Source organism: Lathamus discolor, chromosome 6, assembly GCF_037157495.1.
Source record: "Lathamus discolor isolate bLatDis1 chromosome 6, bLatDis1.hap1, whole genome shotgun sequence".
NCBI classification, from domain to species: domain Eukaryota; kingdom Metazoa; phylum Chordata; class Aves; order Psittaciformes; family Psittacidae; genus Lathamus; species Lathamus discolor.
In genome coordinates this window covers 31647948-31675853 of record NC_088889.1, presented here as the reverse complement: position 1 = coordinate 31675853, position 27906 = coordinate 31647948, and the positions used below count along the sequence as shown (strand labels likewise).

Below are 27906 nucleotides of genomic sequence, written 5' to 3'. Positions count from 1 at the left end.
CCTTTAATTGATAGAATAAATGAAAACATGCCCCCCCCCCAAAGGCGTAGCAACAATTAACTAAACATGCTTGATTGCAGTTGATGATGCTAAGTAATTGCTGTTTTTACTGAAAAAAAAAAGAAGTTAGTATATAGCGGAGTTGAGGAAACTTAAGTAATGTGTGCACACCATTCCCTGTTTCTGAGTAAAGCTCTTGAAAATAGTTTCCTTGCCAATGGCTGCTCTAGTGACCTCAAAGAAATACCAGAACATTTACTGTAGTCTCGAATTGTAATAATCTCGGCAAAATAAAATGCCTAATAACGTGCTTAAGAACCTCATGCTAACAATCAGCTTTTAGGATTGTAACTTCTGCATCTGGTTCCTGCCTGGTGCACAAAAAGTTGTGTTTCTCAGGACTAGATTAAAAACTACCCCGATGTTGAAATTAACACTTACAAGGCCTAGCTAGCCATCAGCAAAATAAAAAAAAAAAAAGAAGAAAAAAGGCATGGCTGTGTCGTAAACCATAGTTAATGGACGTTAGTTAAAGGTATGAAGAAAAGTATCTGTCTACACCAAGGGTTGTTCACAAGGAGTAGTCATAGGGCAAAGAGCACCAGCTGCTGGAATTGGGTCCACCTAAGGAGCTAGCAAAACCTAGACACAGAATCAGTCCTGGAACAAACCTTTTTAATTAAATTTTGTGCAGCTGCACAGACAAGATGGTCCACAGCCAGCTGGTTGCAGCACCGCCTAGAGACACAGAAGGTGTGACTTGGCACATTTTCAGGAAGAAATAACTAAACCTGTACCTCCTTTCTTCCCAGGAGTCCTCCACTTCAATACTCTTTCCAAAAAGAGCCATCAGTGACTTATGCACAAAACCTGCTCTTGTTTGAATGCCTTAAGCATGTCTTGAGTACTCCTACTGGAAGAAACATTCAGGGAATTCAACAGAACAGCTGGGGTTTTTTTCATTAAGGTAAAAATAGACAGGAGAAGATAGATAAGGGGAAGCTGAGCATTTTTCAGATTCATAATTCAGCAGTTAAGACTCATTTCAGAAGTCTAAATTATTTTTAGATCTGGTGCTAGTTCATTGAGAAAATGTTTACCCACAGCTGAAATGGATCAGAGATGACTTCTTTCACAGTTTAATAAAACATTTCTGTGGCTTTTACTTTAAATGATCATAGACACAATGTTGTTTATGACCTTGTTAAGACTATTTTCCTAAAATAAGGATTTAAGTAAAAAAAAAAAAAAAAATAAAAAGTAGTCATAAGTGGTCCTTGGGGAAGGAGATTGCTCAAACTGGAGAAGATGAATCATAATTTCGATGCTAAATATACTTTTTCGTAAGTTGGACAAGCTTGTGTTGACATGCCATGAGAGAGGGAAACTCGGACTGAGCTGTATTTAATCTGAAGTCTTTCATATTCTTCATACTCCATCACTTAGAGTACTAGAGTAGAAATGTAGCTTCCAGAATTACATGAAGCCATACAATTTATCCTCTATTTTCTTATGAGTATGCAACGTATTATTTCTCTCAATAAACCTTTCTTTTGTTAAGCTTTTCATACAGCTATAGACTTTTATTAGAGAATTAAAGACTAAAAATGCCCAACTGTTACTTGAAACCAAAAAAGGCTAAATTTTTGAGAACACATGTTTAATATTAGAACATGTGGTAGTTTCAAATCTACTGACACCACTGAGTAAATAAATGGCGTGTACCACTAATAGAAACTAAGAACTGATCAACAACAAGCTCAGTCAGTCACTTATTTCATACATCTTATATGAAATACATTATGAAATACATCACGTATGTAATACAATGCATCCTTCTGCTCATCACAGGAAAGGTAGGGGTTTGATTACCTTCTTTTGAAATAAATAACTCCAGGAATCTATAGTTATTTCTGTTTGCCAAACCCACAGTAATCCACTCCAATTAGTGTGGATCAGTCAGTACACAAGAGTTCCTGACAGTGAGACATCTATATAAGCTGGATCTTGAGAACATAAATGAAAAAATGTGTACATCTTTAAGTGTTTATAACCAAAAAACATCACAATACCTTTCAAGTCCTCTCTGATTAAATAGCCCTTGTTATCTTTGTCACACGCTTGAAAACCTACAGAAAGGAAAAGAGTTGCATTAAAAAGCAATAAATCCAACCTAATGTTGTTTTACTTTGAATAACTGTACATTTAGTTTGAATAATTGAAAAACTAAAACAGGCACTTGCTGAATAAACTGTACTAGTTAAAAAAAACTACTGAAGATTAATTGCATCTCTGTCAGAACTCTGTACATCTACTCTGTTGTAGTACCTGAAAATAGCCTGAGTCAATTTAATTTTAATTTTTAAATGTTTAAGTTAAAATAAAACTTTCCTACTTCTACATTTTATGTGCTTATTATGAGAAAGCTTTTTGCAGACTTATAATATATGGTATAGATTTCTAAAACAAAATGACATTAAATTTGTTTCTGCAAGATCTTGATTTTTTTTTTTCCCCCCTTGGAAAATGCCAGGCATCTTTAATTCTCAGTTAAGTCTCTACATAGACAGGACCTGTGAGACTGGAATGTAAACACAGTCAGAAGCCATTAAATCTTCTGAAGTACTATTAGAAAACAAACAGTGTTTCCAGAGTCTATATTAGACAAGAGATTATGCACATACAAAACCGTGCAACGTTCCTAAAAGGTTTTCCCACAGAAGACCTTCAGCAACAGTTACAATAAAACATTTAATCTTGTAGTACTGAAGAGTATATCCACAGATTGTTTCAGGAAGAGCACGAAGTGCAACTTTGCAAAAAGAACTAATGCAATTCCACAAACAAGCGTAAATTTCATGGATGTGTTCTTTGGTGTAGCTTGCCCATTTTATTGCATACTGATATAAGACATTGTTAACTGCAGTCACTGGCTTGTAATAAATTACAGTCACGAGAAACAAACGCTGAACCAGTTAATTTTGGTGGGTTAGAGCAAGCTTTGATGTACTTCATGCTCTTACTTGGGTTAATTTTACACCTGTTTTCCTCCCACTTCCTTAAGGTCACCGCACAGTGATCTCATTAGCGGGACACTTCAGACACAGTAATTAGCACCGAGCTGAACGACCAATTATGCAGATACTGCACCTGCGCTAAACTAATATTACGGTCAAATATCAATTGATTAGATTAGTTCAGGTCACTAAGAGATGACTGTTTCGCCGGCGTAGCAGCATTGAGAAAGCTACCAGAACTGCCTGAGCGACACCCGGAACCCGCTCACCCCTGGAAGACCGGAAGAGCCCTTCGGGCCCGACGGGACGGGACGGGACGGGACGGGACGGGACGGGACGGGACGGGACGGGACGGACCGTCGGCCCCTCAGGCCCCTCACCGGCTCCGCCGCAGTAAACGGCGCCGCGCCACAGGCCCCCTCCGGCCGCGGCCGCGGCAGACCCCCCGCTGCCTAGCAACCCGCGCGCCGCCGCTAACTCCCAAGCGCAGCGCGGGCAGCGATTGGGTAAAATCAAACGCGCGCCATTGGCTCGGGAGGAGGAGAGGGGCGGGGCTCCGCGGGGTGAAGGCGGGACTCGGCCTCTTTCCCTTCCGGGCTTGGAGCGCGCGGGCGGGGCCTCAGGTAGGAGGTGAGCTGCGGGCAGGGTCGGGTGCTGGCGGCTCCTCCGAGCCTCGGGGCTCGCCGGGCCCCGGCTGCGGGGCGGAAGCGGCCCTTGGCTCCGTGGCTGGAGCGCTGGTTCGCTTTCCCTCAGCCGGTGGCGGCCGCCCGCGGGCAGGGCGGTGTCACCTGCTGGTCCCGCTGCTCTCGCTGACCGCAGGTTCTGACTTTGTGGGGCGGTGTCGAGGCCGGCGAGAGCAGCGGTTCCGTCCATACGGGCCTCGGCGTTCGGGGCGGCGGCGCCCGGGCCGCTTACGCCTTCGGGGCAGGGGAAAGGCGCGGCTTAGGGCCTTGTGGGGGGCTGCGGGCCCAGGCTGCTGTCCCGCAGGGGTAGCCTGGAAGAGTGACCCTAACTCGGGCTCTTGCGCCTCCTCAGCAGAGGACCGCCCGCCCCCTCCCCCGCGCCTCGAGCGTTAGGGTGGGTGTGAGAAACACCTGCATCGTGCAAATTGCGCTTTCGGTTTTCGGAATGCTTTCCTGTACGTGCCCCTACCTAGCCCGTTTTCCATGTGCGGGTTTTTACGTTAGCTGCTTCCCACTTGGTGGTTCCTCCCACTGCACATGTTTCTTTGTTTCCTGTGCACGAGTAAGGAACAAATAAGCCTTGTGTGCACTGTAAGTTTCACGAGTCGAAGGTCGCATGATGTTTCTGCCATATACAAAAAGCACAGTTCCTCAGTAATAAGTGAAACAGACCTGAGCATAGCAAAACCACGCGATTTTTGTTGGGTGGTTTGTGTTTTCTTTAATCCCTAGGAACATGCTTCAGGAAGGTGCACATGGAAAATGGACAGTATCTAGCAGTGATGAGAGTACTGAGGAAAATTCTGACGGTGAAAAACCATCTACATCTTCAGTATTGGATGTTGCACATGACACAACAAGTGGACCACAGTATCCATGCTCTGAAGCAAGGAAAGCTGCTCACAAGAGAAAAGCTTCTCCGCTGAAGTTCGGTGATAAAAGCTGTTCTGCAGAAGCGCCTCCACCAGGAAAACAGAGAACTAGCCAAGAAGGCTCAGGCTGGTGTCTTTCTAGTAGTGATGAAGAGCCTGAAGATCAGGAAAAGCATTCCCACAAAGAAACAGTGAAAGAAGAAAAAACTGATGAACCTAAAGAACATCCTCTGAAACTTTGCAAAGATGATGAACTCTCAGAGAATCAGAAAGCAGAGGAGTATTATGAAGCACCCAGTGAAACCCAAGATACCTGGGATTTGTTGAATGGAGGGAGCCCTTTCAGGTTTTTTCTCACTAAAGTCAGAGGAATTCATCAGAGCTATAATTCTGGAGCCCTGCATATAAAAGGTGAATAAGTGGATTCTACAGAAGTGGGCTTTTGGGAGAGTTGTTTACAAGTAAACGCTTTTTTTTTTTTACTTTAAGGGTACTTTTAAATGCATGTATTCCTTGGTGTGGCTGAGGCTCTGTATCCTTAATGTCCAAGTTATAGAAATTGGTTATCTTTGCCTTTCTTTTAGAAATAATGTATGAAGCATTAATTTGCTTATGCTGATTTTGTTGTAACTTCTGAGTTACACTGCACAAGTCTAATATGCATTTACTCAAGGCAAATAATATGGTGCTGCTTATTGCTGCTTTCCTTGTGAGCTACTCCGGGAAAAACTGCTTGCCTTTGTGGGTCTAAAAGGGGTGGTCTTCTTGAATGCCTAACTGTTGTCCCTGAGGAGCTGTTTGCACTTGCATTCAAGCTGCTTAATGGTTTGGACTTAGTAATTCACTATTACTTGATGCCATACACAATAGTATTTTAGAAGTCCTGCTCCTGGGATTCATGGGACCATTTCAGTTCAATTAGAAGTGAGTGTAAGTCATGATGGAGTGAAGCGCTTGGTGTACAATACTGATGTTTCTGGAATGCTGTGCAGTTGTAGTTTGATGTAAGGGGCAGCAGCTCTCTGCACCTGTAAACATCCCTTCATTCAGAAATGAAATGCCATACATCATAAGATAGAATCAGAGACAAGCATTCATAAGAGATTTATGCACAGAAATACAGGAAAATGAGGCAGAAAATATTTCTAGTCCTTTGAAGGACGATGAATGACTGAAGACCTGTACAATTAGGTTGTAGCTTTTCCTCAAGATCATGTGCTCCCTATGACCATTGATTATTGATTGCATCCTGATGTCAGAGATCTCAGTTGCTTTGCTTCTGTATGTCTATCTGCCTTGTGAATTTATTGTGGCTTCTGGCCTGTTTTATTTTAGGAGTAATTGTCCTGCTAGGTGATTAGTTGAGCTCATGGAGGGGTGAGGGTGTTTTTGTTCAACCTGCAAAACCAGATTTCTGTAGATACAGGGCATAAAATAGCTTGTCTATCCCATAAGGTGATTGTAGGTGATGTTTTCAAGTTGCTGCTGTGCTTCAGTTATTGAGGCTATAAATCCTCAGATTAGTTTTGTGTTACCATGGATGAACTAAGGAATACACAGAATACACATGTCCTACAATCAGTCTGCGACAAGTAAGTCTTTTAGCATTAACTATGCTCTTACTGCTTTTACACAGTTATTCAAGGCATCTCTATAGGGGAGAGAGTAGTTTGATGTTCCTTTCTCCATATGATCTTGGTCTTTCTCCTAATGAGTTTTTAAAGTTTGTTTTGTACTTTTGAGAGGATTAATGCTTTTCAAAACCAGAAAACCGTAAGGGTTTTCACAGGAGAATCAGTGACTTGAATATTCTGAGCAATAAACTTAATTGTGAATGTCTCTGTTAAGACTTCACCTAGTCTGTCAACAATCTGGCACTTGTGATAGTTTTCAAAACTGTTCAAGATGCAAAATGTTCACTTGAACCTATTTTACTGAATTATATTTTGGTATTTTTAATAGATATCTTGTCTCCTCTTTTTGGGACTCTGGTTTCTTCTGCTCAGGTAAGTTTCCTGATTGCCAGATTGATTTCACTAGCTGATTTCACCAGCTGATTTCACCTTATCGACAATAAGCTTGATAATCCATGTTTGTGCTTTGTAGTGTTATTAGCAAGGAACCTCATTTAAAAGAGAGAGGAAATTCTGTGTTTTCAATTGTACAACAATTTATTGAAATACAAATCATCCCATGTTCTGCATAGAATTCAGACAGTTGTAAGAGTGCTTTCTCTCCAGATTGTGGGGAATGTGCAACTGAAAATGTATTTATGTGCAGGTGAATGGATGTTTTTGTTTGCTTGTTTGTTGTGGTTTTTTTTTTTTGCTTGTTTGGGCTTTTTTTTGTTTGTTTTTTAAAACCTTGCAATCTAGGAATATTTTTGTTATTGTATAGCAGGTTTTGCTATCATTCATAGAGTAAGCACATGGCAAAGAGATAGTTCTTGAACCAAAGCTTTTGCATTATGTATGATTCTTTTTCTCTGCATGCTAAATTTTATGAACACTAATACTTAAATTCATTCTTGAATTGAGACATGAAAGAAAGCATGGGAAATTAAGATGGTTTTAGAACATGCTGTGCGTGATGTAAGTGGTATTGAGTGATGACTTTAAGTAGGAAGGTTTTTTGCTGTAGTTAGTTGTTCTGACAAACTATGCTATTTTTTTGTAATGAATCTGTTTTCTTTTTCTTGTGAACAAGTTTAACTACTGCATAGATGTGGCCTGGCTTGTCAGACAGTATCCGCAGGAATTCAGGTATGTTTATTATACGAAGATGAAATGATACTTTCCAAAACATTCTGTTAATGTAGTCTGTTCATCGTATGTGAACAATAAATACTTGTTTGCAGTTGCGGATTGTGTATGTGTAGAGTCTTGGTTTTCCTTGTGTGCTTATTTCACGATCATAGTTCACTATTAATAGATTTCTTGCCTTTTTTCAAGACTGTTAAATGGTCAGAGTTCACTATAGCTGGATTCTGGTTTTTATTAATTAACACTTAGGAGGCCCTATTGTGGGCTACAATGGCAATGCTGTAGATAACGTATAAAGACAGAACAAACAGCTTTTTGCTATGCACTTTACTGAGCTAACTGCAATGTGATGCAAGAGAAGGGAAAGAATGTAGAAGGGGCACAAGAAATCTATGCAGAAATGATCTGGATGATGTCGTGGATAGGTATGGTTGGAGTTGCTGGATATTGGTCGTGAAAGCAATTATGTTTGCTTTCTGACAATTGGAACCTACCGCAGACAAAGTGAGCGTATGACATACGTTTTTTTCTCCTTTACTCACATTTTACTAGAAATGCGGTAGAACCGGAGTATTAGGAAGTGGACATGAAAGTGCTGCCAGAATAGACTTAACCCCTTCTTTTTCCCTCTCATTCTTCCCATTTTCTCTGTAAGGTAACAGTGATTAAATTGTTTTAGTTACACATTGTATATATCAGTATTTCCAAGAGTTTTATTTGTCTGTTTCCAGTTACACAGACAAGAGCTTTTTTGTCGTCCCCTCCCCCTGCCAAGTTTTTTAATGTTTTTCTCGTAGAGGTTCTGTTGTAGTTACTGCTTCTGGAGTTAATAAAGCACATAGGTTTTGGGGGGTTTTTTTTGTTTGGGTTTTTTTTTTTCTTCCTGCTGCACTATCAGATTTAGGAGCCAGAAGTCATAGCTACATGGAATGGTTTAGGCTGCTTACTAATTGACATGTTAACAGTAATCTCCTTTTCTTTAAGGAAGAAGCCATTGTTGATAGTTCATGGTGAAAAGAGAGAATCTAAAGCTGAATTGCTTGCACAAGCACGCCCTTATGAGAACATCAGCTTTTGTCAGGTAATTAACAGTAGTATCATCCATTCATTGAAATTAAGCCTTCTGTTGCACTTAAAATCTTGTAATGGGTGAAAAGACACACATCTTATATGGGAAATCAAGAATTTATCGTTATGCTTTAAGGAGTATACTTACATGGACCATAGCAGTACGGTTAACTGTGTTCCTGGTCTTATGTGATTATGGTAGACTGTCACGCACAAAAGGTTTACACAGAAAGAACTGCCTACAAAAATATTATGGAGCTCACTGAAGAGCTGCAAGCATTCTTTACTAACATGTTGCACTCAAGCTCTTGTAATCTCTGAAAAGGAAGCACTTTTTGTATGAAGTGTGGAACTTAGTCCTAGTGTTACTGTAATCTTAAGTCTCATCAAAGAACTATTATTGTCCAAATGTCATTTACAAAAAAAATGCTGTTACAAGTAATTTCCATAATGCTGTTAAAATTGCTATCAGCACACTTCCTGGCATGTAGCACTTTCTCTGATATTATGCTTACACTTTCGCTGTGCCTGAGTCATGAAGTTATTAGCTTTGGCCTCAGGGAGGGTTGTGGTTATGGCTTCTTGCCAGCATTTCATTATTTTGTTTGGTGGAGTATATTTTTGATCATGGGGATATCTTATTCTTTGTTATAAGGAGAATGATCTTGGGATTTTCTTTCTTCCTTCCTTCCTTCCTTCCTTCTCAGGCAGTCTTGTAACTAAGCTTCCTTGAGATCACTGTATTGATGCCAAACATAATGAGTTTTCAAGGCCAGGATTTCTGGGCTGCTGTGTGCTATACTAGTCAGGTGTTTGCACTGTTGTGGAGTAGCAATGATTTTGGATTAAGATTTCAAAGGTGTGAACAATAAATTCATGTTTTTGCATAGAACGTTTCCTTTTCACACAACAAGGATTTGAATGTGGTATGTCCCATATGATAGGCTTGTCAGTGTATTTAGTAGCAAGTAGCAGGGGAAAATGGCATTTGTGATGGTTTTCCTATTGGAGTATACTGTTTCAGATTCTTCTGGTAGTCTGCATGCATTCCATTATGTTGGTAACCCAAAATGAAAGTATTTTAATCTTATTCTCCACACTCACACTAAGAATAATGGTGGAGCTGTCACTGGCTAAAAGTACCTTCTTAACACCTGTAATTCATGTTTCATTCTTTACCTAGAAATTGTGCTTTAAATACTCTTTAAAAGCAAAGTGCTAATTAAAAAATAAAAAAATTGTCTGGTTTTGGTTTTTTTTTGGTTTCTTTCAATGTTAGCTGTTAAGCTGCTTGTAACAGTAATCTGTGCTTTAGAGTTGCAGGATAGTTGAGGTTGGAAGGGAAGTTGGAGGTCAACTGGTCCAACTCTTCTGCTCAAGCAGGGTCGCATAGACCCAGTTGTCCAGGGCAATGTCCAGATATGCTTTGAATATCTATAAGGATGGAGACTCAGTAACCTCTCTGGGCACCCCATGCGAGTGATCAGTCACCCTCACAGTAAAAGTATATCTTGATGTTCAGAGGTAATCTCCTCCTCTCCACCTTGTCTCTGGTTCTGTCACTGGGCACCACTGAAAAGAATCTGACTTCCTCTTTGTACCCTCCTCCCTTCAGGTATTTATACCCTTAAGGTACTTACACTTTCTGCAGTGTGGCCATGTTTTTTCTTTAGTGGGGAGTCCAGAGGTGGACCCAGTACTGCATGTGTGGCCTCACCAATGCTGAATAGAGAGGAAGGATCACCTTCCTTGAACTGCTGGTAATGCTCCTAGTGCAGCCCGGGACATTGTTAGTCATCTTTGCTGCAAGGGCTTATTGCTGGAGTTCTTGCTGGACACTGTTGAACAGGAAACAGCAAAGCTGACTGTTTGCAAAGATACTGCTTGTCAGAGACCAGAAATACTGCTGGAGCAGTTCCAATAGAGTTGCATTGCCATTTAAAGACTTAGCTTCTAGAAATTAGAGTATATTTAAAGGTGTTAAGGGGAAAAATAATGTATTTTGTGATCTGTCCACTAGAGGGCAGTGAAATGAAACAAAATGAAGCAGCACCTCTCCTTTAACATTCTTGCATATAGGATTGCACAATAGGAATTTGCAATGATCAGCTTTTTTATTTTTATAGGCCAAACTGGATATTGCATTTGGAACTCATCATACGTAAGTAACAGAAATCTCTACTTCTAAAGATGACCACAGAGTTGGTACATGCAATTATTGTGACTGGACTAATAACTAATGTCTTAATCTATCTTCCTAGCCTATAAATACTTTATTACTGTTATAAGCATATAAACTTATTCTGAAAGCCCAATATGTGTTCATGAAACTTTAGAATAATATCTTTCATGTCCTCTGTATATCTATTCCATTTATCTGCAATTTATTTTCAAGCCATAAAAATTAGTTTCATAGAAATTTCAGAGTTTATGGTAGATAAATAGCTTTTTTTGCTGTCCCAGTGGTTAGTTATGTATATACGTTCCTTTAAAGTAGAAGTTGGGAGTTTGAGAAAATAATTAGGTTTTAATAAAATCAGCTGTAAGCGAGGGCCTTTTAGTCTTCCTTATTTGTTTTAATTTTTTTTTTTAACTTTCTGCAAAGGAATAAGTTTATCTGAGGAACACGGCAAATACAGAAAGTGTTCTGCAAGTATTCATCTTTTGCTTTGGGAAATCAGTTGCATGAGATGTTAAGCTGTACTGTGGATAGTCTGCCTGCCATATGAGCTTGGCATGCACATGGATTGAAGTCTGAGAGTTTGCACTATGTTTTGAAAATAATTATCTTGGAGCCTTTTCATGAATCGCTAATTTCTCCTACTCTGTGTGGTTAAAATAGACAGATTTCTATTTTTTTTTTTATTTAAAGGAAAATGATGTTGTTGTTGTATGAAGAAGGTCTTCGAGTTGTGATACATACATCTAATCTTATTGCTGACGACTGGCATCAAAAAACTCAGGGGTAAGTAACGATCTCTGATAGGTGTATGCTTACTTTAATAGTTTCTGTAGGTATCTGCTGCTGGAGACAGGACACCAGGTCAGATGATGTTAGTGCTGCAAGTTTTACACTCCTAAAATAGAGCTATCCTGCAAAAAGGAAAAAAAAAAATTAGACTCAGAATGGTGGTAGCTGTCTGAGCCTGAACTCTCCTTGCTTTCTACTGTAAACAAAATTGTCTTGACCGGGCTGCTGCCTGATTTAAGATTTTTTTTTTTATTGTGCAATGCTGTCTGTTTATGAACAAAACTGCCTAGCTGTAAACTGTTCTTTATCCAAATATGAAGCAGCTATTTAAAAATTACCTTAATACTGCAAGAATAATGTGAGCGTACAGATGTTTGCTGTGACTGTATCCAGAATGTAACCTGATAAATGGTGGGCACCACTGGTTCCTGTTCATATCGTATACTTTCTTTGGAGGGAATTTTCTTCCTGTTTTTATTTGGTAGAAGCTTTTAAACTTAGCAGCCAGCTTGGGATATAGTTTTGCTTAGAGCACAAAAATAGGACCAAGTGACATGTTGATATAATGCCCATCAACCTCTTTTCTTGGCTGTTTTTACAGACACTTTTTTTTTTTTGTTAATCTCCACAGTAACTCAGGGTATAAGATTACTCCATTAAACTAACTGAAAATAGCTTTTCAGAAGTTACTGTTGCCTTGACATCCATTTTTACTGCCATTAAATGTAGCAAAGTTTTGAGGCTTTTTACTTGTCTGCAGCAAGCTCTCCTAGGAGTTTGAGTGGCAAAATTATAACCACTGATTTTTTTGGTCTTTAAATCTTTTACTTAGGGATGCCTTTAGTGTCTTTTGGTCGTTAGCTTTTCAGAAAGCCAAGCAAGCATGAAAAAGTCTATTTGGATGCTTAACAAGTTGTCCTACTTGTCAAACATGAAAACATTTTTCCCTTTAGCTTTTGCACACTGCCTGTTAATATACAGGCAGTATTACCAATATGATGCCTCACTGGCTTCTCTGTTTTATAGGCTTCTGAATTACAAAGAATAGTGTCAACACATTGTAAAGTTGGCAATGCAGAAACTTTGGTTTCCATGGCCTCAATGATGTGTGACGGGAAAGGAATGCTATATGCTTTTCCCTGTGTATTTTACCGATTTATCCCACTCTGTTTTACTGAGATGGGATATTTTTGAGAGGCAGGTTATCACTGTGGGCTACTCCTCAAGCTATGCAGAACTTGCAGTGTTCTAATCATTTAGAAAATCTTGGTGAAAGAACTACTGGTTGGTAAGTCTAAGCCTGAGCTTTTTATCAGTGGTGACAGCTGTAATTATATGCATGGATAAATGTGTTCAGATTGTTTTTATTTGAAAGTATTAGTTTTATTGATGACTCTGTAAAGGCAAGTTGCTTTATAGTTACTATCGCAATAGATCTCTCTAGTATTCATTTAGGACCTTCAAATATGCTTTAATGACCCTACTAAAACCATGTGTTAGTGTGGTATCCTTTGTTTTTGTGGCTTTGTTTTTTAGAATATGGTTAAGCCCTTTATATCCAAGGCTATCTCAGGGAACAAGTGGTTCTGCTGGTGAATCTGAAACTAATTTTAAATCTGACCTAATAAGTTACTTGATGGCTTACAATTCTCCTACACTCAAGGAATGGATAGATCTGATTCAAGAACATGATTTATCAGAGACAAGGTACGTTAGCTTATGCTTCTAATAACTTGCAGGCTTTTTTTAACAGCTTACCCTGTTTCAGACTTAAATCTTCAAACATGATCTAATATTGAAAGCTTTTTATAGCTATGTTATGCAGATTATGTTGAATTGCTGCACTTGTTTTCTAAGCATACATTTTAAAGGAATAAAAAAAGGTGTCTCATCAGTAACTTGACAGAAGGTAGCTGAAAGTGTGTGTGTGTGTATATATATATATATATATATATATAACTTTGCCTGTTACCGGCATGAATTGTCTGGTAGGCAATGTTACATTAAATAATAATATACTTTATCCTGAAAGTCTTCTCAGTATCACATTGCCTTGTATTACTTGTAAATTAAGAATACTTAATTATTTTCTGTAATAGGTAAATCTTGCATTTCTACAGAAATGTTGTATTTACTTCAGAAAGTGTAAATCTTCTTGGTTCCTTAATAGCAGTTTTATAAACTGGCAAAAATTAGTTGGAAAAAAAATGAAAATGGTCATAAACTGTGGTGGAAAAAGACTGACACCTGATCTAGTTTAATACAGTAAAAAAGTGCCTTTTTTTGTTCTTGATATGGAGTCTTACAAGATTGGAAGGGGTAAAAAAGCATGTACCCTGTAGCTGGGTGAGCTAACAGCCTGAGCTGCTGTTCTTATTCATGCTGTCAACTCTTCATCAGGGACTGTAGTGACAGGACGAGGGGTTACGGGTTAAAACTTAAACAGGGGAAGTTTAAATTGGATATAAGGAGGAAATTCTTTCCTGTTAGGGTGGCGAGACACTGGAATCGGTTGCCCAGGGAGGTTGTGAGTGCTCCATCCCTGGCGGTGTTCAAGGCCAGGTTGGATGAAGCCTTGGGTGGCATGGTTTAGTGTGAGGTGTCCCTGCCCATGGCAGGGGGGTTGGAACTAGATGATCTTAAGGTCCTTTCCAACCCTAACTTTTCTATGATTCTATGACATGAGCTTGCACAGGTTGACTGAGCCCTAGCTGATGTGAGTTTATATATGGGTTAGGGAAGAGTTGCTGGGTTAAGGATCAGTTCCTTCCCATATAAAATATGCAGGGGACATAATTTGTGGATAGAGCTATGTGTGAGATGGAGTAAAGAAAGCTTAAAGCATCTGCATTTTTGTAACTCTGCAGGCCTATCCTCTGTTTTCAGGGCCAAGTCAAGCAGGTTACTAAAGCATTATTAAGAAGGCAGTTTAAAAAGCTGTACTTTGCATCTGAACTATTAGGTTCCCAAATGAAAACTTGTACCCAAATCTGCTGATTTGGATGTAGCAGTAGATTGGCTCTAACTTTTTGTTATACTTTAAATCTTAAGTGTGAAAGACTAAACATTTCTGGTTGCCTGTGTATATTCAACATTGCTGATAGGTTTCACTTGAATACCTTAAGTACTTTACAAACCAGAATACTCCAGAACTGCAAATAACATGGTGTTGTGGTGTTTTGGTTTTGGTTTTTTTCTTCTTTTTGCTTCTAGAGTGTATCTGCTTGGTTCTACCCCTGGACGATATCAAGGTAGTGATAAAGAAAAGTGGGGTCATCTTAGGCTGAGAAAGGTACCAAAACTGTAACCGTTTTTTGCTAATATTTTAACTGCAAATGCAATTTTGGAGAGCATTCTATAGTTCCTTCCAATTTTTCCGGCTATGATCATTTACAGTTTAAGTGAGCATTAACATAAGCTTACAACTTATAACGGTGTAGACTTCCCGCATAATATTCCTGAGCAGTATTACCATGGTCAGCTTGTGGTCTGAATTGTCCTGTGTTTGTAGATAACTGAGGAGTCACCATCACTCAGATGACTTTGTACCTGCTCTTGGTAGTTTCTAACAAGTGTGACACTATCAAAACTCAGTCTTCTGTGACTGGGAACCAAATATAAGCTGCCTTCAAAGGCACTTACTGAAGAAAGATGTGTTGATATAGACTTGCCTGCATATAGGGAAAAGGCTTATTTTCTTTACTTAAATGTTAAGGACTATTATGGTTCCCTCTTCCCTAATGACCTGGCAAAAAGCCATCAAATTAAAAGCCAGTTCACGCATGTCATCAGTTCAGTTAGGTTTTAAGTTTTGTTCTGCTAAAGTTGGGGCTTGTTTGATCATGATGGCAGGCCTGCTGATGACAGATGGGGTACACCTGTCTCAGATGGGAGAAAAAGGGTACTTGCAGAGGAGTGAGGAGGGCTCATTTGAAGGAGCCTTAAACTAGATTTGAAAGGGGGAAGAGAGAAAATCAGGCTGGCTAGAGATAAACGTGGAGAGCATGCCAACATATTTTTGCCTAGTAAGACTGAAAACAAAATAAACCAGAAGAAGGTTGTAAAGGCAAATGTTTCTGAGATAAAAAGATGATTTTAGTGACAACGCACATAGACCTGGTAATACTACACTGATGACTGAAGCCAGTTAGTTATGTGCTCTGTCTGGGGGGGGGGGGGGGGGGAAGTAAATCTCATGTGTCTATATCCATCTGTTTTTAATGTGACTTTAAATTCCATTCACGGCTAACAAACTCCTCTAAAAGCATTACTTCAATTTTCTCTTAAATTGTTCTTTTTTCCCTTCTTGATGCAGGCTTCTATTGTAGCTGAGGCTTTAGATTATGAGAAGAATTTTATGGCCAGCAGCCACCAATTATAAAAAGATTGTCATTTAATTTATTGTGGCTTCTAAAGCTGATATTTGATGTTTTTAGGAAGAGCTGCTAGCATTCTTTTTAGCCATCATTTAATGGCTGGCTTTGGTGCCTTTTGGATAAAACTTGTGATGTTTGACCTTCTCTTGAAGGAACAGTGGGTTTATTTAGACAGCTTGTTTTTTTTTATTGCGAAGTTAAAATGATAGTGTGAATGTTAATCTCTGTCAGGAGTGAATTGTAGATGATTTAACAGAGGATTAAATAACAAGTGATATTAAACCACTAATGAAAGTATTCTTTGCCTGTTGAAGTTTTAACAATGTTTTAATTTCCATCATTAGCTTTTGAAAGAGCATGCTTTGTCAATACCAGCACAGGAATCCTGGCCTGTTGTTGGACAGTTCTCAAGCATTGGTTCAATGGGAGCTGATGGGTCCAAATGGCTATGCTCGGAGTTCCAGGAGAGCCTGGTGGCTGCAGGCAGAAGTGTAATGAGTCTTAAATGTGATGTTCCAGTTCATTTGGTATGTCTTTTAGATGCTAGTGACCTTTGTTTAACATTTGTTCATTTGTTGTTTAAGTCTTAGTCACTGGTTTGCTTTTAACTTTTGGAAGATATTAATGTAGCTTTCGTCCTGAAATCATAAGGATGCCACTTGCAGCATAAAATATACTGTATTTTCCATCTGTGTGACATTAGAGCATATATAATAAAAACTATATTCTTATTCCATAGCTTGTCTGAGTTTTGTAGATGCAGCTGTTTCTGCTACTGAGATTTAACTGAACCCTGAGTGATTAATACCTAAACCAAATTATTTTCTAACCTGGTTATTTGGGTATTAGCACAGTTCAGAGGAGGAGCAGGAGCTTGTTAAATCAAGGAGAAAATATTGTCAGACATTTGAGCTACGAGTCTAAAATATCAACAATGACCACTTTGGAAGGGGTTGAAGCAAGACTGAGTCTTGCTAGCTAATTTTGGTAAGCTCTGCAAGAGAGTTAAAATATTAAAGACTTCTTGTTACTGGTACACAACTAGTTTAAAGTTGCAATGTAATTTTATTCATTCTGGAAAATAAAGCTTATAAGGTTTTGGTCTCAAGTTTTCTTTTAAGGTGGTTTTTGTTTGAAAATTGGCAGCTTGTGTATTTAGACCTGTGTTATTAAAGCTGTTTTTTTTTTTTTTTCTCCTCCGTGAAGGTTTATCCTACTGTGAACAATGTGAGGCAAAGTCTGGAAGGCTATCCTGGTAAGCAAGTGGTCATAATGTTCTGCAAAATCATTTCTCTGATGTTGAATGAACCTTAAGTTCTCAGCGAAATGGCAGCTTGCTAGAGTAGATGGCAGCAGAATCTTTTTCTTAGTCTTAATGGGTCTCTGAGTCCAGCTCTCCTATTTTGATTGAATTGAAAAAGATTTGTGGGCATTGATACATAATGTTTGCTGTACAGCCATGTTCATATGTCATTGTATAGAAAAAAGAGCTCATTCTCAATGTTCTACTACAGTCATCTGTTTTGACAGAAAGTTCATGTTTGAGTGTGCCATGTGCTCCTTGTCTCTTCTTTGCAGTGTCATCCTACACATTAGACGCCGGGGAAAATAAGATGTTTCTCTACTGTTAGTCACTTTGTTAATATTGTAACATGCAATTGTTCTGTTCAGTCTTCCCATGTTTGTGCTCATGAAGTCAATATTTTGTATAGAAAACATAGCCCCAGCCAACCTGAAGGAGGAGAGCAGCTGTAGTATTCTGGTGCAGTGAAGCTTCTGTTTCTCAAAAGCAAGCACTTACATGGGTTACACCCATGCATAATAGGGGAGCTGTCTGATGTCAATCATAGAATGGTTTGGGTTGGAAGGGACCTTAAAATTCAGCTAGTTCCAACCCCCCTTCCACTAGACCAGGTTGCTTAAAGCCCCCTCCAACCTGGCCTTGAAAAATTCCAGGGATATGGCAGCCACAGCTTCTCTGGACAATCTGTTCCAGTATGTCAGCATTCTCACAGTAAACAATTTCTTCCTAATATCTAATCTAAATCTACTGTCTTTGAGCCATTCCCCCTTATCCTGTCCATACATATTGTTGGTAAAGTCTCTCTTCAGCTTTCTTGGAGACCCCCTTTAGGTGCTGGAAGGCTGCTCTAAGGTTCAGCCTGGAGAAGAGAAGGTTTGGGAGACAAGCCCAACTCTCAGCCTTTCCTCATAGGAGAGGTGCTCCAGCCTTCTGATCATCTTTGTGGTCTTCCTCTGTATTTGTTCCACCAGTTCCACATCCTCCTTATGTTGAGGGCCCCAGAGCTGAACATAGTACTGCAGGTGGACTCTTACCAGAGCAGAGTAGCGGGGGAGAATCGCCTCCCTTGACCTACTGGTCACGCTCCTTTCGATGCAGCCTGGGATACAGTTGGCTTTCTGGGCTGTGCATGCACACTGCTGGCTCATATTGAGCTTCTTGACAGGCAACATCCCTAAGTCCCTCTCCTCAGGGCAGCTCTGAATCCATTCTCCACCCAACCTGTATCTGTGCTTGGGATTGCCCTGACCCAAGTGCAGGACCTCTATTTAGCACTGCTGAGACCACATCTGGAGTCCAGCTGCTGGCTTCCCAGTACAAGACAGACTTGAACATACTGAATCAAGTCAAGCAAAAGGCCACGAAGATAAGGGATTGGAACTTTTGTCACACAAGGAGAGGCTGAGAGCACTGGATAATTCCTCAGCCTGGCAAAGAGAACTTTACTGGGAGACCTTATCAATGTGTGTAAGTACCTGATAGGAGGATGCAAAGTAGAGGCAGATACTTTGCATGGTGACCAGTGAAAGAACAAGAGGTAATGGACACAAATTGAGATACAGGAGATTCCAGTGTATCTTTACAACAAAAATGTTTTCTGATGTTTAAATGGAACAGGCTGCTCAGAGTTTGTAGCATCTCTTCTTGGAGATATTCAAAACCTGCCAGGACACTGTATTGAGCGATGTGCTCAGTTCAGCCCTGCTTTGAGCAGGGAGTTAATTCTGTATGATCTCTGTCAGGTGCTTTCAACTTCAGCAATTCAGTCATTCTTTGGCATTGTTGAATCCATACACGTGTCGCTGTTCCAAGCTGGATACCTATGCTCCTGTGTAGTATGGAGTACCTGTTGAACTCTTCTAACAGTTGGTGTAATTCGAACACCCTGAAAAGCAATGCTTTAAATTCTCTGTCCTCTGAATTGAGCAGTGCTGGGACATAGAAACTGCAGTCAGTGAGTTTTTAGGTATCTATGGTTCATGCAAGTAAGAGTCTTTTGAAATACTGGTTGTCTATACCATTTGTTTAGCAAAGCTGATAACTCTTGAAAGTCAGAGATGCAATCTGCACAATGGCTCCTTAATTTAGTTTCTTTCATATTGTGGATTAACTTGGTGAATTAACTAATTCTGTATTAGTGCAAATGAACAGCTCCATAGACACCTGCAGGTAATGAATTCCTGAGAGTAGTAAAGTTTTTGTAACAGGTCCTTAAGGTGTCTTCTAGGACAGGCTGAATGCAGTAGGTTTTGTGTTTAGTTTGTTTCTAATACAGAACACTAATATTCAGTGTAATCAAGATTGCTGATTCTTCTTTAAATCCATTTCAAGAAATCACTATCTGCATTAGCAAGAGACCAAATCAATACAAATACAATTTCATTAGTAGTTCTTGCTTTTTAAAATAATGTTGTTTGGTAGTCTGTCTGTTTCTGAAAGTTGCTTGTTTTATTCCCTCTAGCTTGTATGGTTAATTATTCTAATCTGTTTAGATCAAGTTGTATCATAATTAATTACCCATAAATGTCTATCTTCTAGGAGGACTCAATTCTATACCATGTGTAGTTTCTTTTCTTCCTAGTGTAAATCTGCTACTTAGTGTTTAGAAACTTGGTAAATTATAGGCTTGAGGGGAAAAAAACCCCGAACAGAAAAAACCGCAAATAACTATATACCATTTTATGCTACTGGAATATTGGAACCATTTTCTGAAAGCAGGTCGTGAGGATAGTACAGATAGCTTACTCCCCAAGATTCTTGCTGCTTTTAGAATGTCTTTCAGAAAATAAATGTACATGTTCTATTTTTTCCTGAAGCTGGTGGCTCACTTCCCTACAGTATACAGACAGCACAGAAACAGCTGTGGTTGCATTCCTATTTTCAGTAAGTAGAACTCAATTCTTTGTTGGTTGTTTTGTTTATTTATTGTGCTTTTTTCTTAGACTGTATGTTTAAACTTAGGATGCTGTAGTGTTCAGGTGTTAAAAGCAAATTAAGGGGAACTTGTCAGAAGCACTGTATTCTTAAAGTTGTTAAAATAAAAGCCTTTGCTGCTGGTCTGCTGGGCTTATCTTAAAAATGTGCTACTTAACTGTTAAAAATGATATGGGATACTGTTCCTAATGGAGGAGGGCACTACCAGATTTTGGATTCTGTAAACTTCTTTTTAAGCTTTCTGTCTCTAAACTGGAATAATGTTACTCTTCTCTTTCTCTCTTTTTCTAATTTACAGTTTTATTTCACTTTCCCACCTGTGCTGCAGTATTGACAGGATTTTAGCTGGGGCACAACAGGGCTAGGAAGGCTTTTTGGAGCGCAGCAGTCCTGCTGCAAAAATTGTTACTTGTGGTAATATCTTTTGTTAAAGGTGCCTGATGTTTTATATTAAGAACTTCTATTTTCCCTTGTTGCTAATTTTGCCAAATTCCATGTTAGATTTCTCCCTCAGGCTGAAGCTTTAAAAGCTTAGGCGTGTTTTGAGAACAATGGGAAAAGTTGTTTTGCACAGATTAAAATAAATAAATAAATAAATCTGGTAACATCTTACAAGACCACAGCTTCCCCTCCGTTTCACCAGAAACTTTTAACTCTTCCAGGTGGAAGCTGTTCTGGTAAGATACTTTACCCTTATATAAGCAAGTGTGTGAAGCTGTGTGTGTGTGTGTGTGTGTGTGTGTATGTATGTATGTATGTGTATGTGTGTATGTATATATTCAGAGGGCTGAGAATACAGTAGCTAGTTGCAGAGAGCTTCCTCCATTCTGGAGTGAACATGATTACTGCTATGAGCCTTGCTGGTTGATGTCAAAGGAATGGAACTGGAACAGAAAGCGTGTGAGGCTTTGTTTCTCCTGCCTTTTGAAGTATGCTCTCTGAGCATATTTAGCAAGGGAGGAAAGCTATAGGCACCTTTTGAGATCGTTCAGTCATGATTCAGAAAGTGCGATCATAAAACTGGGGTGCTTGTGCAGTTTTAATTCCGTTTCTATAAGCATATATCTTGTGAGAATATTATTGGAAGAAAAATACTTCTTTTTTTTCTCTCTTTAGTGCACAGAATATTACTTGAAAATGACCTTAGCCATTAATTTATTCCTTTTCAATGAGAAAATGCTCGCATACCTGTCTCATTGGGTATACTGTGGTCCTGCTCTGGTGACAAAAGGGCTGTTTTAAATTTATCTGGCAATTTGCTTGCCAATGAGAATTGGCCCTGCGTAATTGCCTGTAGTGACCACCCCGATGCATATGCTTACCCTGTGGTAATAAAAGACACTCTTCCTTGAGGAGGCTTGCATATAAACTGTTACCGTAGAGTAGATGATACACATCAGCTTCTTATCTGTAGTAACCCAAGAGACACAGAAAATCATAGGTTCTGTTTCAATAGATTAAATATATGATAAGATCTTAATGCAAAGCTTTCGGCAGTAGAGAGATTAGAGGAATTTGTCTTTACCTTGCTGGAAAACAATACAAAACCAACAGGAAACCAAGGATTCTACCAGAGTTGAAGGGAGAGAAATACTTCTATACTTGGAGTAAAGGAGAATTAATAGCTCCATTTTACAAGTAGTGATTTTAATGGGGTTGGTAAATGGTGTCCTATAGTCTCACCTAAAGAGGTAGAACCTCTCCCTAGGCATACAATTTATATGTCTGTGGTCTGCTTTTCTCTATCTTCTGCCAGTCAGATTAGTTGCTGTGTAAGTGGTGCAATTTGCTCAGTTTTCTCTCTGGTAGGGTTGCTGTGGTTTTCTTTTCAGCATTTGGTATTACTGATTGATAAGGAGAGGTCTCACAAGAGCAGAGTAGATGCACAAGATACCTTATTCATGGTAGAGAACACTTCCTCTGCCCTTCAAAAAATATTACTGGAAAAATGGAGGGATGGAAGGTGCAAAAGCTGTTGTGTTGTAAGGGTTAGAAAGGAGATTACCTCTTTGATTCATTGCACCTAATCATCACGTTAGAGGCTACATAATTAAAAAGAATAAAGAAAAGCTACTGATTGGAATGCCACAGACGACTGGGAGTAGCAGCAAATTACTGCTGAAGTATCAGAATTAGTGATTTAAAGTCAAAACTAAGCTCTATGAGTGATAAGGAGTTCTAGTCCTAGGAGTGTAAAAATGGCTAAAAAAAAATAAAATAGCAAAAAGGCTTTCAAGTTCACTGTTCAAATTCTGATAATATGCATTTTCCTCACCCCACACTTGAGCTTTTAGTTTACATGGTACCATGATCTCCAACTGTCAAAAAAGTAACTACTTCAAGCTGTGATCCTGCTCCATAAGATTTCTCAAAGCTAGTTTCATGTAACTTACCATATTTATCTCTGAGACTGAATATGCCTGAAGTTTACTGCAAGGTGAGATTAGTCCTGTTTACATCCTGTGCCAGCTGCGTTCTGATGACAAGTTTACAGCTTGAAATGTGTTAAGCCAATTTGGCTACAAGTATCCTGAAATTGTTTTATTGGCATATGCTTTCATCTTTGCTATGTAAAGCAGCTGCTCTTGTATTTTACTTGAGGCTTTTTTGAAATCTGTTTTTGCTTTTTTATTATCTAAAATATGCCAGGAAAATTCCATGGTGAGGCTGAAATTTAGCTGTATTAAGAATAGATTAAATGAGATATTGTACCCATTTGAAACCACTTCCAATTCTTTTGGCTTGTCACTCAATTATGCAGTTTGGAGGTAAGCCCACTTTTAGGTTGAAGAGAAAACATTTATTAAATACTTGTTTGCTAATACTGCTTTTACCAAAGTCATCTGAGTTTTTCTGTAAGATATTTACAATTTTTAAAAAAGACAACCCTAAAACAACAAAAATCAACCAAGCAAAAAAAAACAGAACACGCCCGAAAAATTAATCCTGATCAGAGAACTTTTCCCTTTTTGTCCTTACATATTTATGCTGTCCTACGAAAGAAAATACAGCCAAAATATATGCTTCCTTTTCTAATTTTAACTTTCTGGAATACCAGTTTCAATCACTTGTAATTGGAACTAACTGCCATTAGAGTACTGTGATTAGTAAATGGAAGAAAAACAGCAGTACTGTTGCTAAAACACAGTTTGTCCTTGAGTAAGGCAGTGAGATCTAAAGAAAATCAGTGTTCAGTTTCCAGTTCTACTGTTTTCCTGGTTTTCATTCGTGTAATGTGGCTGGAGTTACTTAATTATTTTTGTGCCTTATATCATATATATCTTGGTCTAGTCTTCAGAAACAGACTTCAGTGTGGCTTGCATCAAAATCTAAAGGTGTAGTTTGTTCCACATGCACGTACGGTGTTTCAACTCTTGCCCTTCAGGAATACAGGACCAGTTCTCAGAAACAGTTTTCTTTCCTTCATCACAGTATAGGGTTGTTCAGGTAAGTCTTGACCCCTGAACTGAAAAACCTCTCTACTTAACTCATGTCAAATTTAGTCCTGAAAGTCAGCTTAGGTAAATAATTCCAGCCCTTCCGCTTCAAGTCTTCTCAGGCTTTTGAATGAACCCACTGAAGTTCACTTAAGAAACTTTCCACAGCTGATTGATTCTTTATTTGCCTTTTATAAGAGAATGCTGAATTAGGGAAGTAAGATTGTGACAACCAAAATCAGAGCCTCTTATTCCCCATACTGGGGAAAGAAAAGTGTATGAAAATGTGTATTTAGAAGCCTTCTTCCTGACTGTGAGTGAAGACTAAGCTGAGAATGTAAAGTGCTTCTAAATCCCATGATTATATACCTTCAATTATGTACATATATTTGATGCTTGTTTACAGTTCTGTAACACTGATGCTGAATTATGCAAGCAATGGCTTGTTGTTTTAAACTAGTTTTTATATATACACATGTACATGACCTCTACTGTACTAAGCCCTCCAACGTCTTAGTGGCTTAGAGGCACAGAAAAGGGAAGAGAAGAAGGGTAGTGTCAACAATCTGTCAGTTGCTCCTTTCCTCTACTTCATGTATAATAAACTGTAATAAGCTTGGGGAATTTTCTAAAATTTAATTTGGTGTCAAGTTCCTTTGCCTTAAAGGCATGACAGTCTTCAAACAAAGAAATAGTGGCTGGAAGTTTGGACTTGGTTCCTTGAGATCTAGCTGGAGTGGAGGAATGGAAAAACTTGTTAGGAGAGCCTGTTATACCGAGGAGAATTATCTGTCTGATTTCTTTGTAAAGAAAGGAAATCCTGCCCTTCTGACTACTAGTAAGGTTGGATTTCAGGATTAAAAATTCAGTTAAAGTGTTTTCAGGCTTTCTGTAACGGAAATGACTATTAAATGTGACAAGTATAGTGTAGTATTACTGAGAATATGGCACTGTAGTATGGCGAGTATTTTTTTAGACCTCAAAATAAAACTGTATATGAAAATAACTCCTTTTCTTTTCTAGCAAATGGTCAGCTGAAGTCTCAGGTCGAAGTCATGCTATGCCTCACATTAAGACATACATGAGATCCTCTCCTGACTTCCAGAAGATTGCATGGTTCTTAGTCACAAGGTAAATGACTTACTGTACACTCTCACTTAGTCCCGTATAAAGTTCTTGTTAATTGTAGGCCTGGGTGAGTTACTGCCATGATCCTTACAATACTGTAAGTAGTGATAGGAATTTTTGTCTGTATTTAATGTTTCTTCATTGCATTGCCCCTTTGGGGGCTGCAGGTTGCAATGATTGTTATGGAACTGTTTGCAATCACACTATAATCTTACCTGAGCTTTAACTGGCAGTTTCAGGCTTCAGCATCAGCTGAAGTGATAAGTATTTTGCTGAAGTGATAAGTATTTTTAAATCTTGTGTTAAATGTTGTGGGTTTTTTTAACATGCTGTACATGAATGTGCAGGTTTGTAAAAATAGATATGGATTAAGCTGAAGTTTATCCTTATGCTGCCTTATCGTTGCAAAGCATGTAGATACCTAGCATTTGGAATCTGAACTTTTGTCCGATTGAGCTGTTCAGCAGTCTAGCTTGAAGTCTAGCTTTGTATTTCTATTGTTTGGTACTTAAAGAAGCCTAAAGAGCAGGAATTTCTTGACATGAGGGGAGGGAGACTGTCTTATTGTGAATGAAAAATACACGTTTCAGTTTTGCCAAAACTGATTTTTGTACAATCCTATATATTACAGATTTTGATCTTTATATCCTTACTCTTTATGCTCAGTCATTTTAATCTTTTTTCCTCTTTATATTCTGTCTAACTTTCATCACTCACTGACATTGCTGCCTGTAATAGCAGTAGTGATTAAGGTGCTTTTTAAAGGATTTAAGTTACTGAAATGTGATGCTGAATCCACCTAATACAGAAGTTCATGGTTGCTTTTTTTTTCCCCGTGTTTCTTATTCCACAATTTGGTACTATAGGAAAAGCATCCAGGATACCAGTTAAAATGTAAATGTTTAAGCTTTTGCATTTTGCTGTTGAAGTAGATTTTTGACAACAGAATTGCGTTTATTGTTTGACTCCCAACTTGATCTGCTTCACAGCATATTACTGAGGAAGGATTAACTACAACATGATGCTGAAAGCACACTGAAATAAAAATACCTGTCTGATAAATACTTCATAAATATATCAAAGAAAAATATGCTAGGAATGAAAGATGCTGTTTGACACTTGCAAAAAGTCTCTGTACTCGATGTATTGTAATGTAACTAGTCATAATTGAGCTGGCCTTTAATCTTCCTAAGTCATCAAACTGTAGCTATTTACCAATATCAAGTTCCTTTCACCAAGTTCCTTTCTGAAGAACGAAGATGGAGAGAACATTCAAGAGGCTGAATTAGTTTCGTAGATCTGTATGACACAAGTAGGATTGTATAATTATCCACATGTGTTGTACAAGTATGCTTCTGCTGCTCCCACTGTGCTGTAAAAATAGCAATAAGGAATAACACCCAAATTACTTTCTGTGGAAAAGACTCTTGTGGTAGAAGTGAAGTTCTCTTGCTAGAAGTGTATTGCTACAGCTGTGGTACGTGAGCACTTTCTGCTATGAAGATTATGTCTTACTGAAAGGCTTTCTTTCTCTTTGCAGTGCCAATCTATCTAAAGCAGCTTGGGGAGCTTTGGAGAAAAATGGCACCCAACTGATGATCCGTTCTTATGAACTTGGAGTCCTTTTCTTGCCTTCAGCATTTGTAAGTTCATAGTTCAAGTACAAATCCTGGGATATACTGAGAATGTGCAAGTATTGATGAATGCTAATGTGACTAAATCTACTTACCAGGTTCTGTGTTTCCAGGTTAGAAAGCTAATAGGAAGTGGAGTTGCACAAGGTAAAGGATAAACAGTCTGTTTTCCTACACAGCAAGAATGGATTTAATGTTGATGTGACTTTTGTCATGTTCCTGAAAGACAGTAATAATTTAATAAATTGTAATATAAATATAAATATAATATAAAAATAAATTGTAATATATACTAAAAGCTGGTGGAAAGGATCATCCAATCTCTTTTGTGCTTCTTAAAACTCAGTTGTGAGTGCATATTCACACTGAAGTTATGTGTATGAGTTGTAACTTGAAAAACAATTCCTAATGGTATACTGATTGATGTTATTTCCCAAAAATTCATTTGCAAAGCAATGAACTGTCCCAAAACTTTCTGCTTTGAGGATGACTTTCTAATGCGTCTGGTAAAATCTCTGATGCAAATCTAAGAACACCTTCATAACAGGCTGTTCAAAAGCTGAAGGATTGTATCTTCTAAACCTAATGTGACAACAGTCTCAGTCTGTAGAAGACAAGTTTGACCCAAAATAACTTCCAGTGTGTGGAGGATCAGGAGACATGAAACCTTTTTGTGATAACTAAGATCCCTCTACCTAGTCTTAGTGCAGTTGTAGCAGATGCCTTGGGGATTAGCACAACAAACAGTGTGCATGTGATCTCTTTAATGTATGTTCCCTATGATTTTTTTTTTTTAAGGCTTTCCAAACAATGATGGCTAGTAGCCACAACTTGGACTGTTCTCTTAACACATCAAGTTCCTTGTTGAACTACTCTTGCTGGTTTTTAGCCCTCTACAGATCCTGTGGTAGTGAGTCCCGTGATTTACTTGTGCTGTGTATTTAAGAAAAAAAGCTTCCCTTTAAGATTTTTTGTCTTATTTAGATTTACTGCCTGATAGTGGGGAGATGCACACTTTTTGTTCCTTTTGTTGATTCTGCCTTCTTTCTGGTGAACATGCTAGTACAGAAATGTTATCATGAGTAGTTAATCTGTGATCAGAAACCATTCAAACTGTCCTGTGTGAAAATTCTTATTTTCGAGAGGAGAAATTGCAAGTTTATCTGAAAAAACATTTATATACTAAAAGTCCATAGAAGTATTTTTTCTGATGAAGAATACACCTTTCCTTAGATAATGTTTACGAGTGTTCACATAATGTCTTCTAATTTCTGTTGATTGGTAATGTACTCCCAAATGAATATTTACTAATATTATAACATTGTAAAAATGTTTACCGTAACTGTATAATTGTAGTTTCCTATGATTGCAATATTAAGATTTGGTTTCTGGTTGTAACTAAAGAAGCCCCGTATCTCACTTGTAGTAATGTGGTTTCTAATACTGTGAACCTTAGAGACAATCTCAGTCACTGTTCTCTAGCATGGTTTATGTGGAAGAAGACTTTTAGCAAAAATACATTGATCAGACTGAAACGAGAAAACATCCTACAAGTTCCTGTGGTAGGATGTGTTGGTTTTGGTATCACTGCACTCTAAACAAAAAAAAAAAACCACCAACATCATTTGTGTAAACACCTAATAATAGCAGAATAATGAAGTGTTGGGCAAAAGAACTGTGCAAACAGATTTAACTTTTAACAGCAACTGACCTTAAAGGAC

The 27906-nt window shown here is 38.5% G+C and overlaps 1 protein-coding gene across 6 annotated transcripts in view; it reads left to right on the top strand.

Moving 5' to 3' along the window:
- Positions 1-3554: 3554 nt before the first annotated feature.
- Positions 3555-27906, top strand: part of TDP1 (tyrosyl-DNA phosphodiesterase 1) — a 43362-nt gene continuing 19010 nt past the window's right edge. For 3 of the 6 annotated variants that reach the window (XM_065685860.1, XM_065685859.1, XM_065685858.1), the window contains exons 1-15: positions 3555-3647; positions 4433-4983; positions 6535-6578; positions 7279-7334; positions 8319-8415; positions 10529-10563; positions 11275-11367; positions 12910-13080; positions 14587-14665; positions 16094-16276; positions 16956-17004; positions 19869-19935; positions 23278-23433; positions 24447-24554; positions 26092-26194. In XM_065685860.1, the coding sequence (XP_065541932.1) occupies positions 4437-4983; positions 6535-6578; positions 7279-7334; positions 8319-8415; positions 10529-10563; positions 11275-11367; positions 12910-13080; positions 14587-14665; positions 16094-16276; positions 16956-17004; positions 19869-19935; positions 23278-23433; positions 24447-24554; positions 26092-26194 (1788 nt within the window). In that variant the 5' untranslated portion in view covers positions 3555-3647; positions 4433-4436. Of the gene's footprint in view, positions 3648-4432; positions 4984-6534; positions 6579-7278; positions 7335-8318; positions 8416-10528; positions 10564-11274; positions 11368-12909; positions 13081-14586; positions 14666-16093; positions 16277-16955; positions 17005-19868; positions 19936-23277; positions 23434-24446; positions 24555-26091; positions 26195-26298; positions 26333-27906 lie in introns of all 6 variants that reach the window. The other 3 variants (XM_065685861.1, XM_065685857.1, XM_065685862.1) reach the window with 3 other exon arrangements.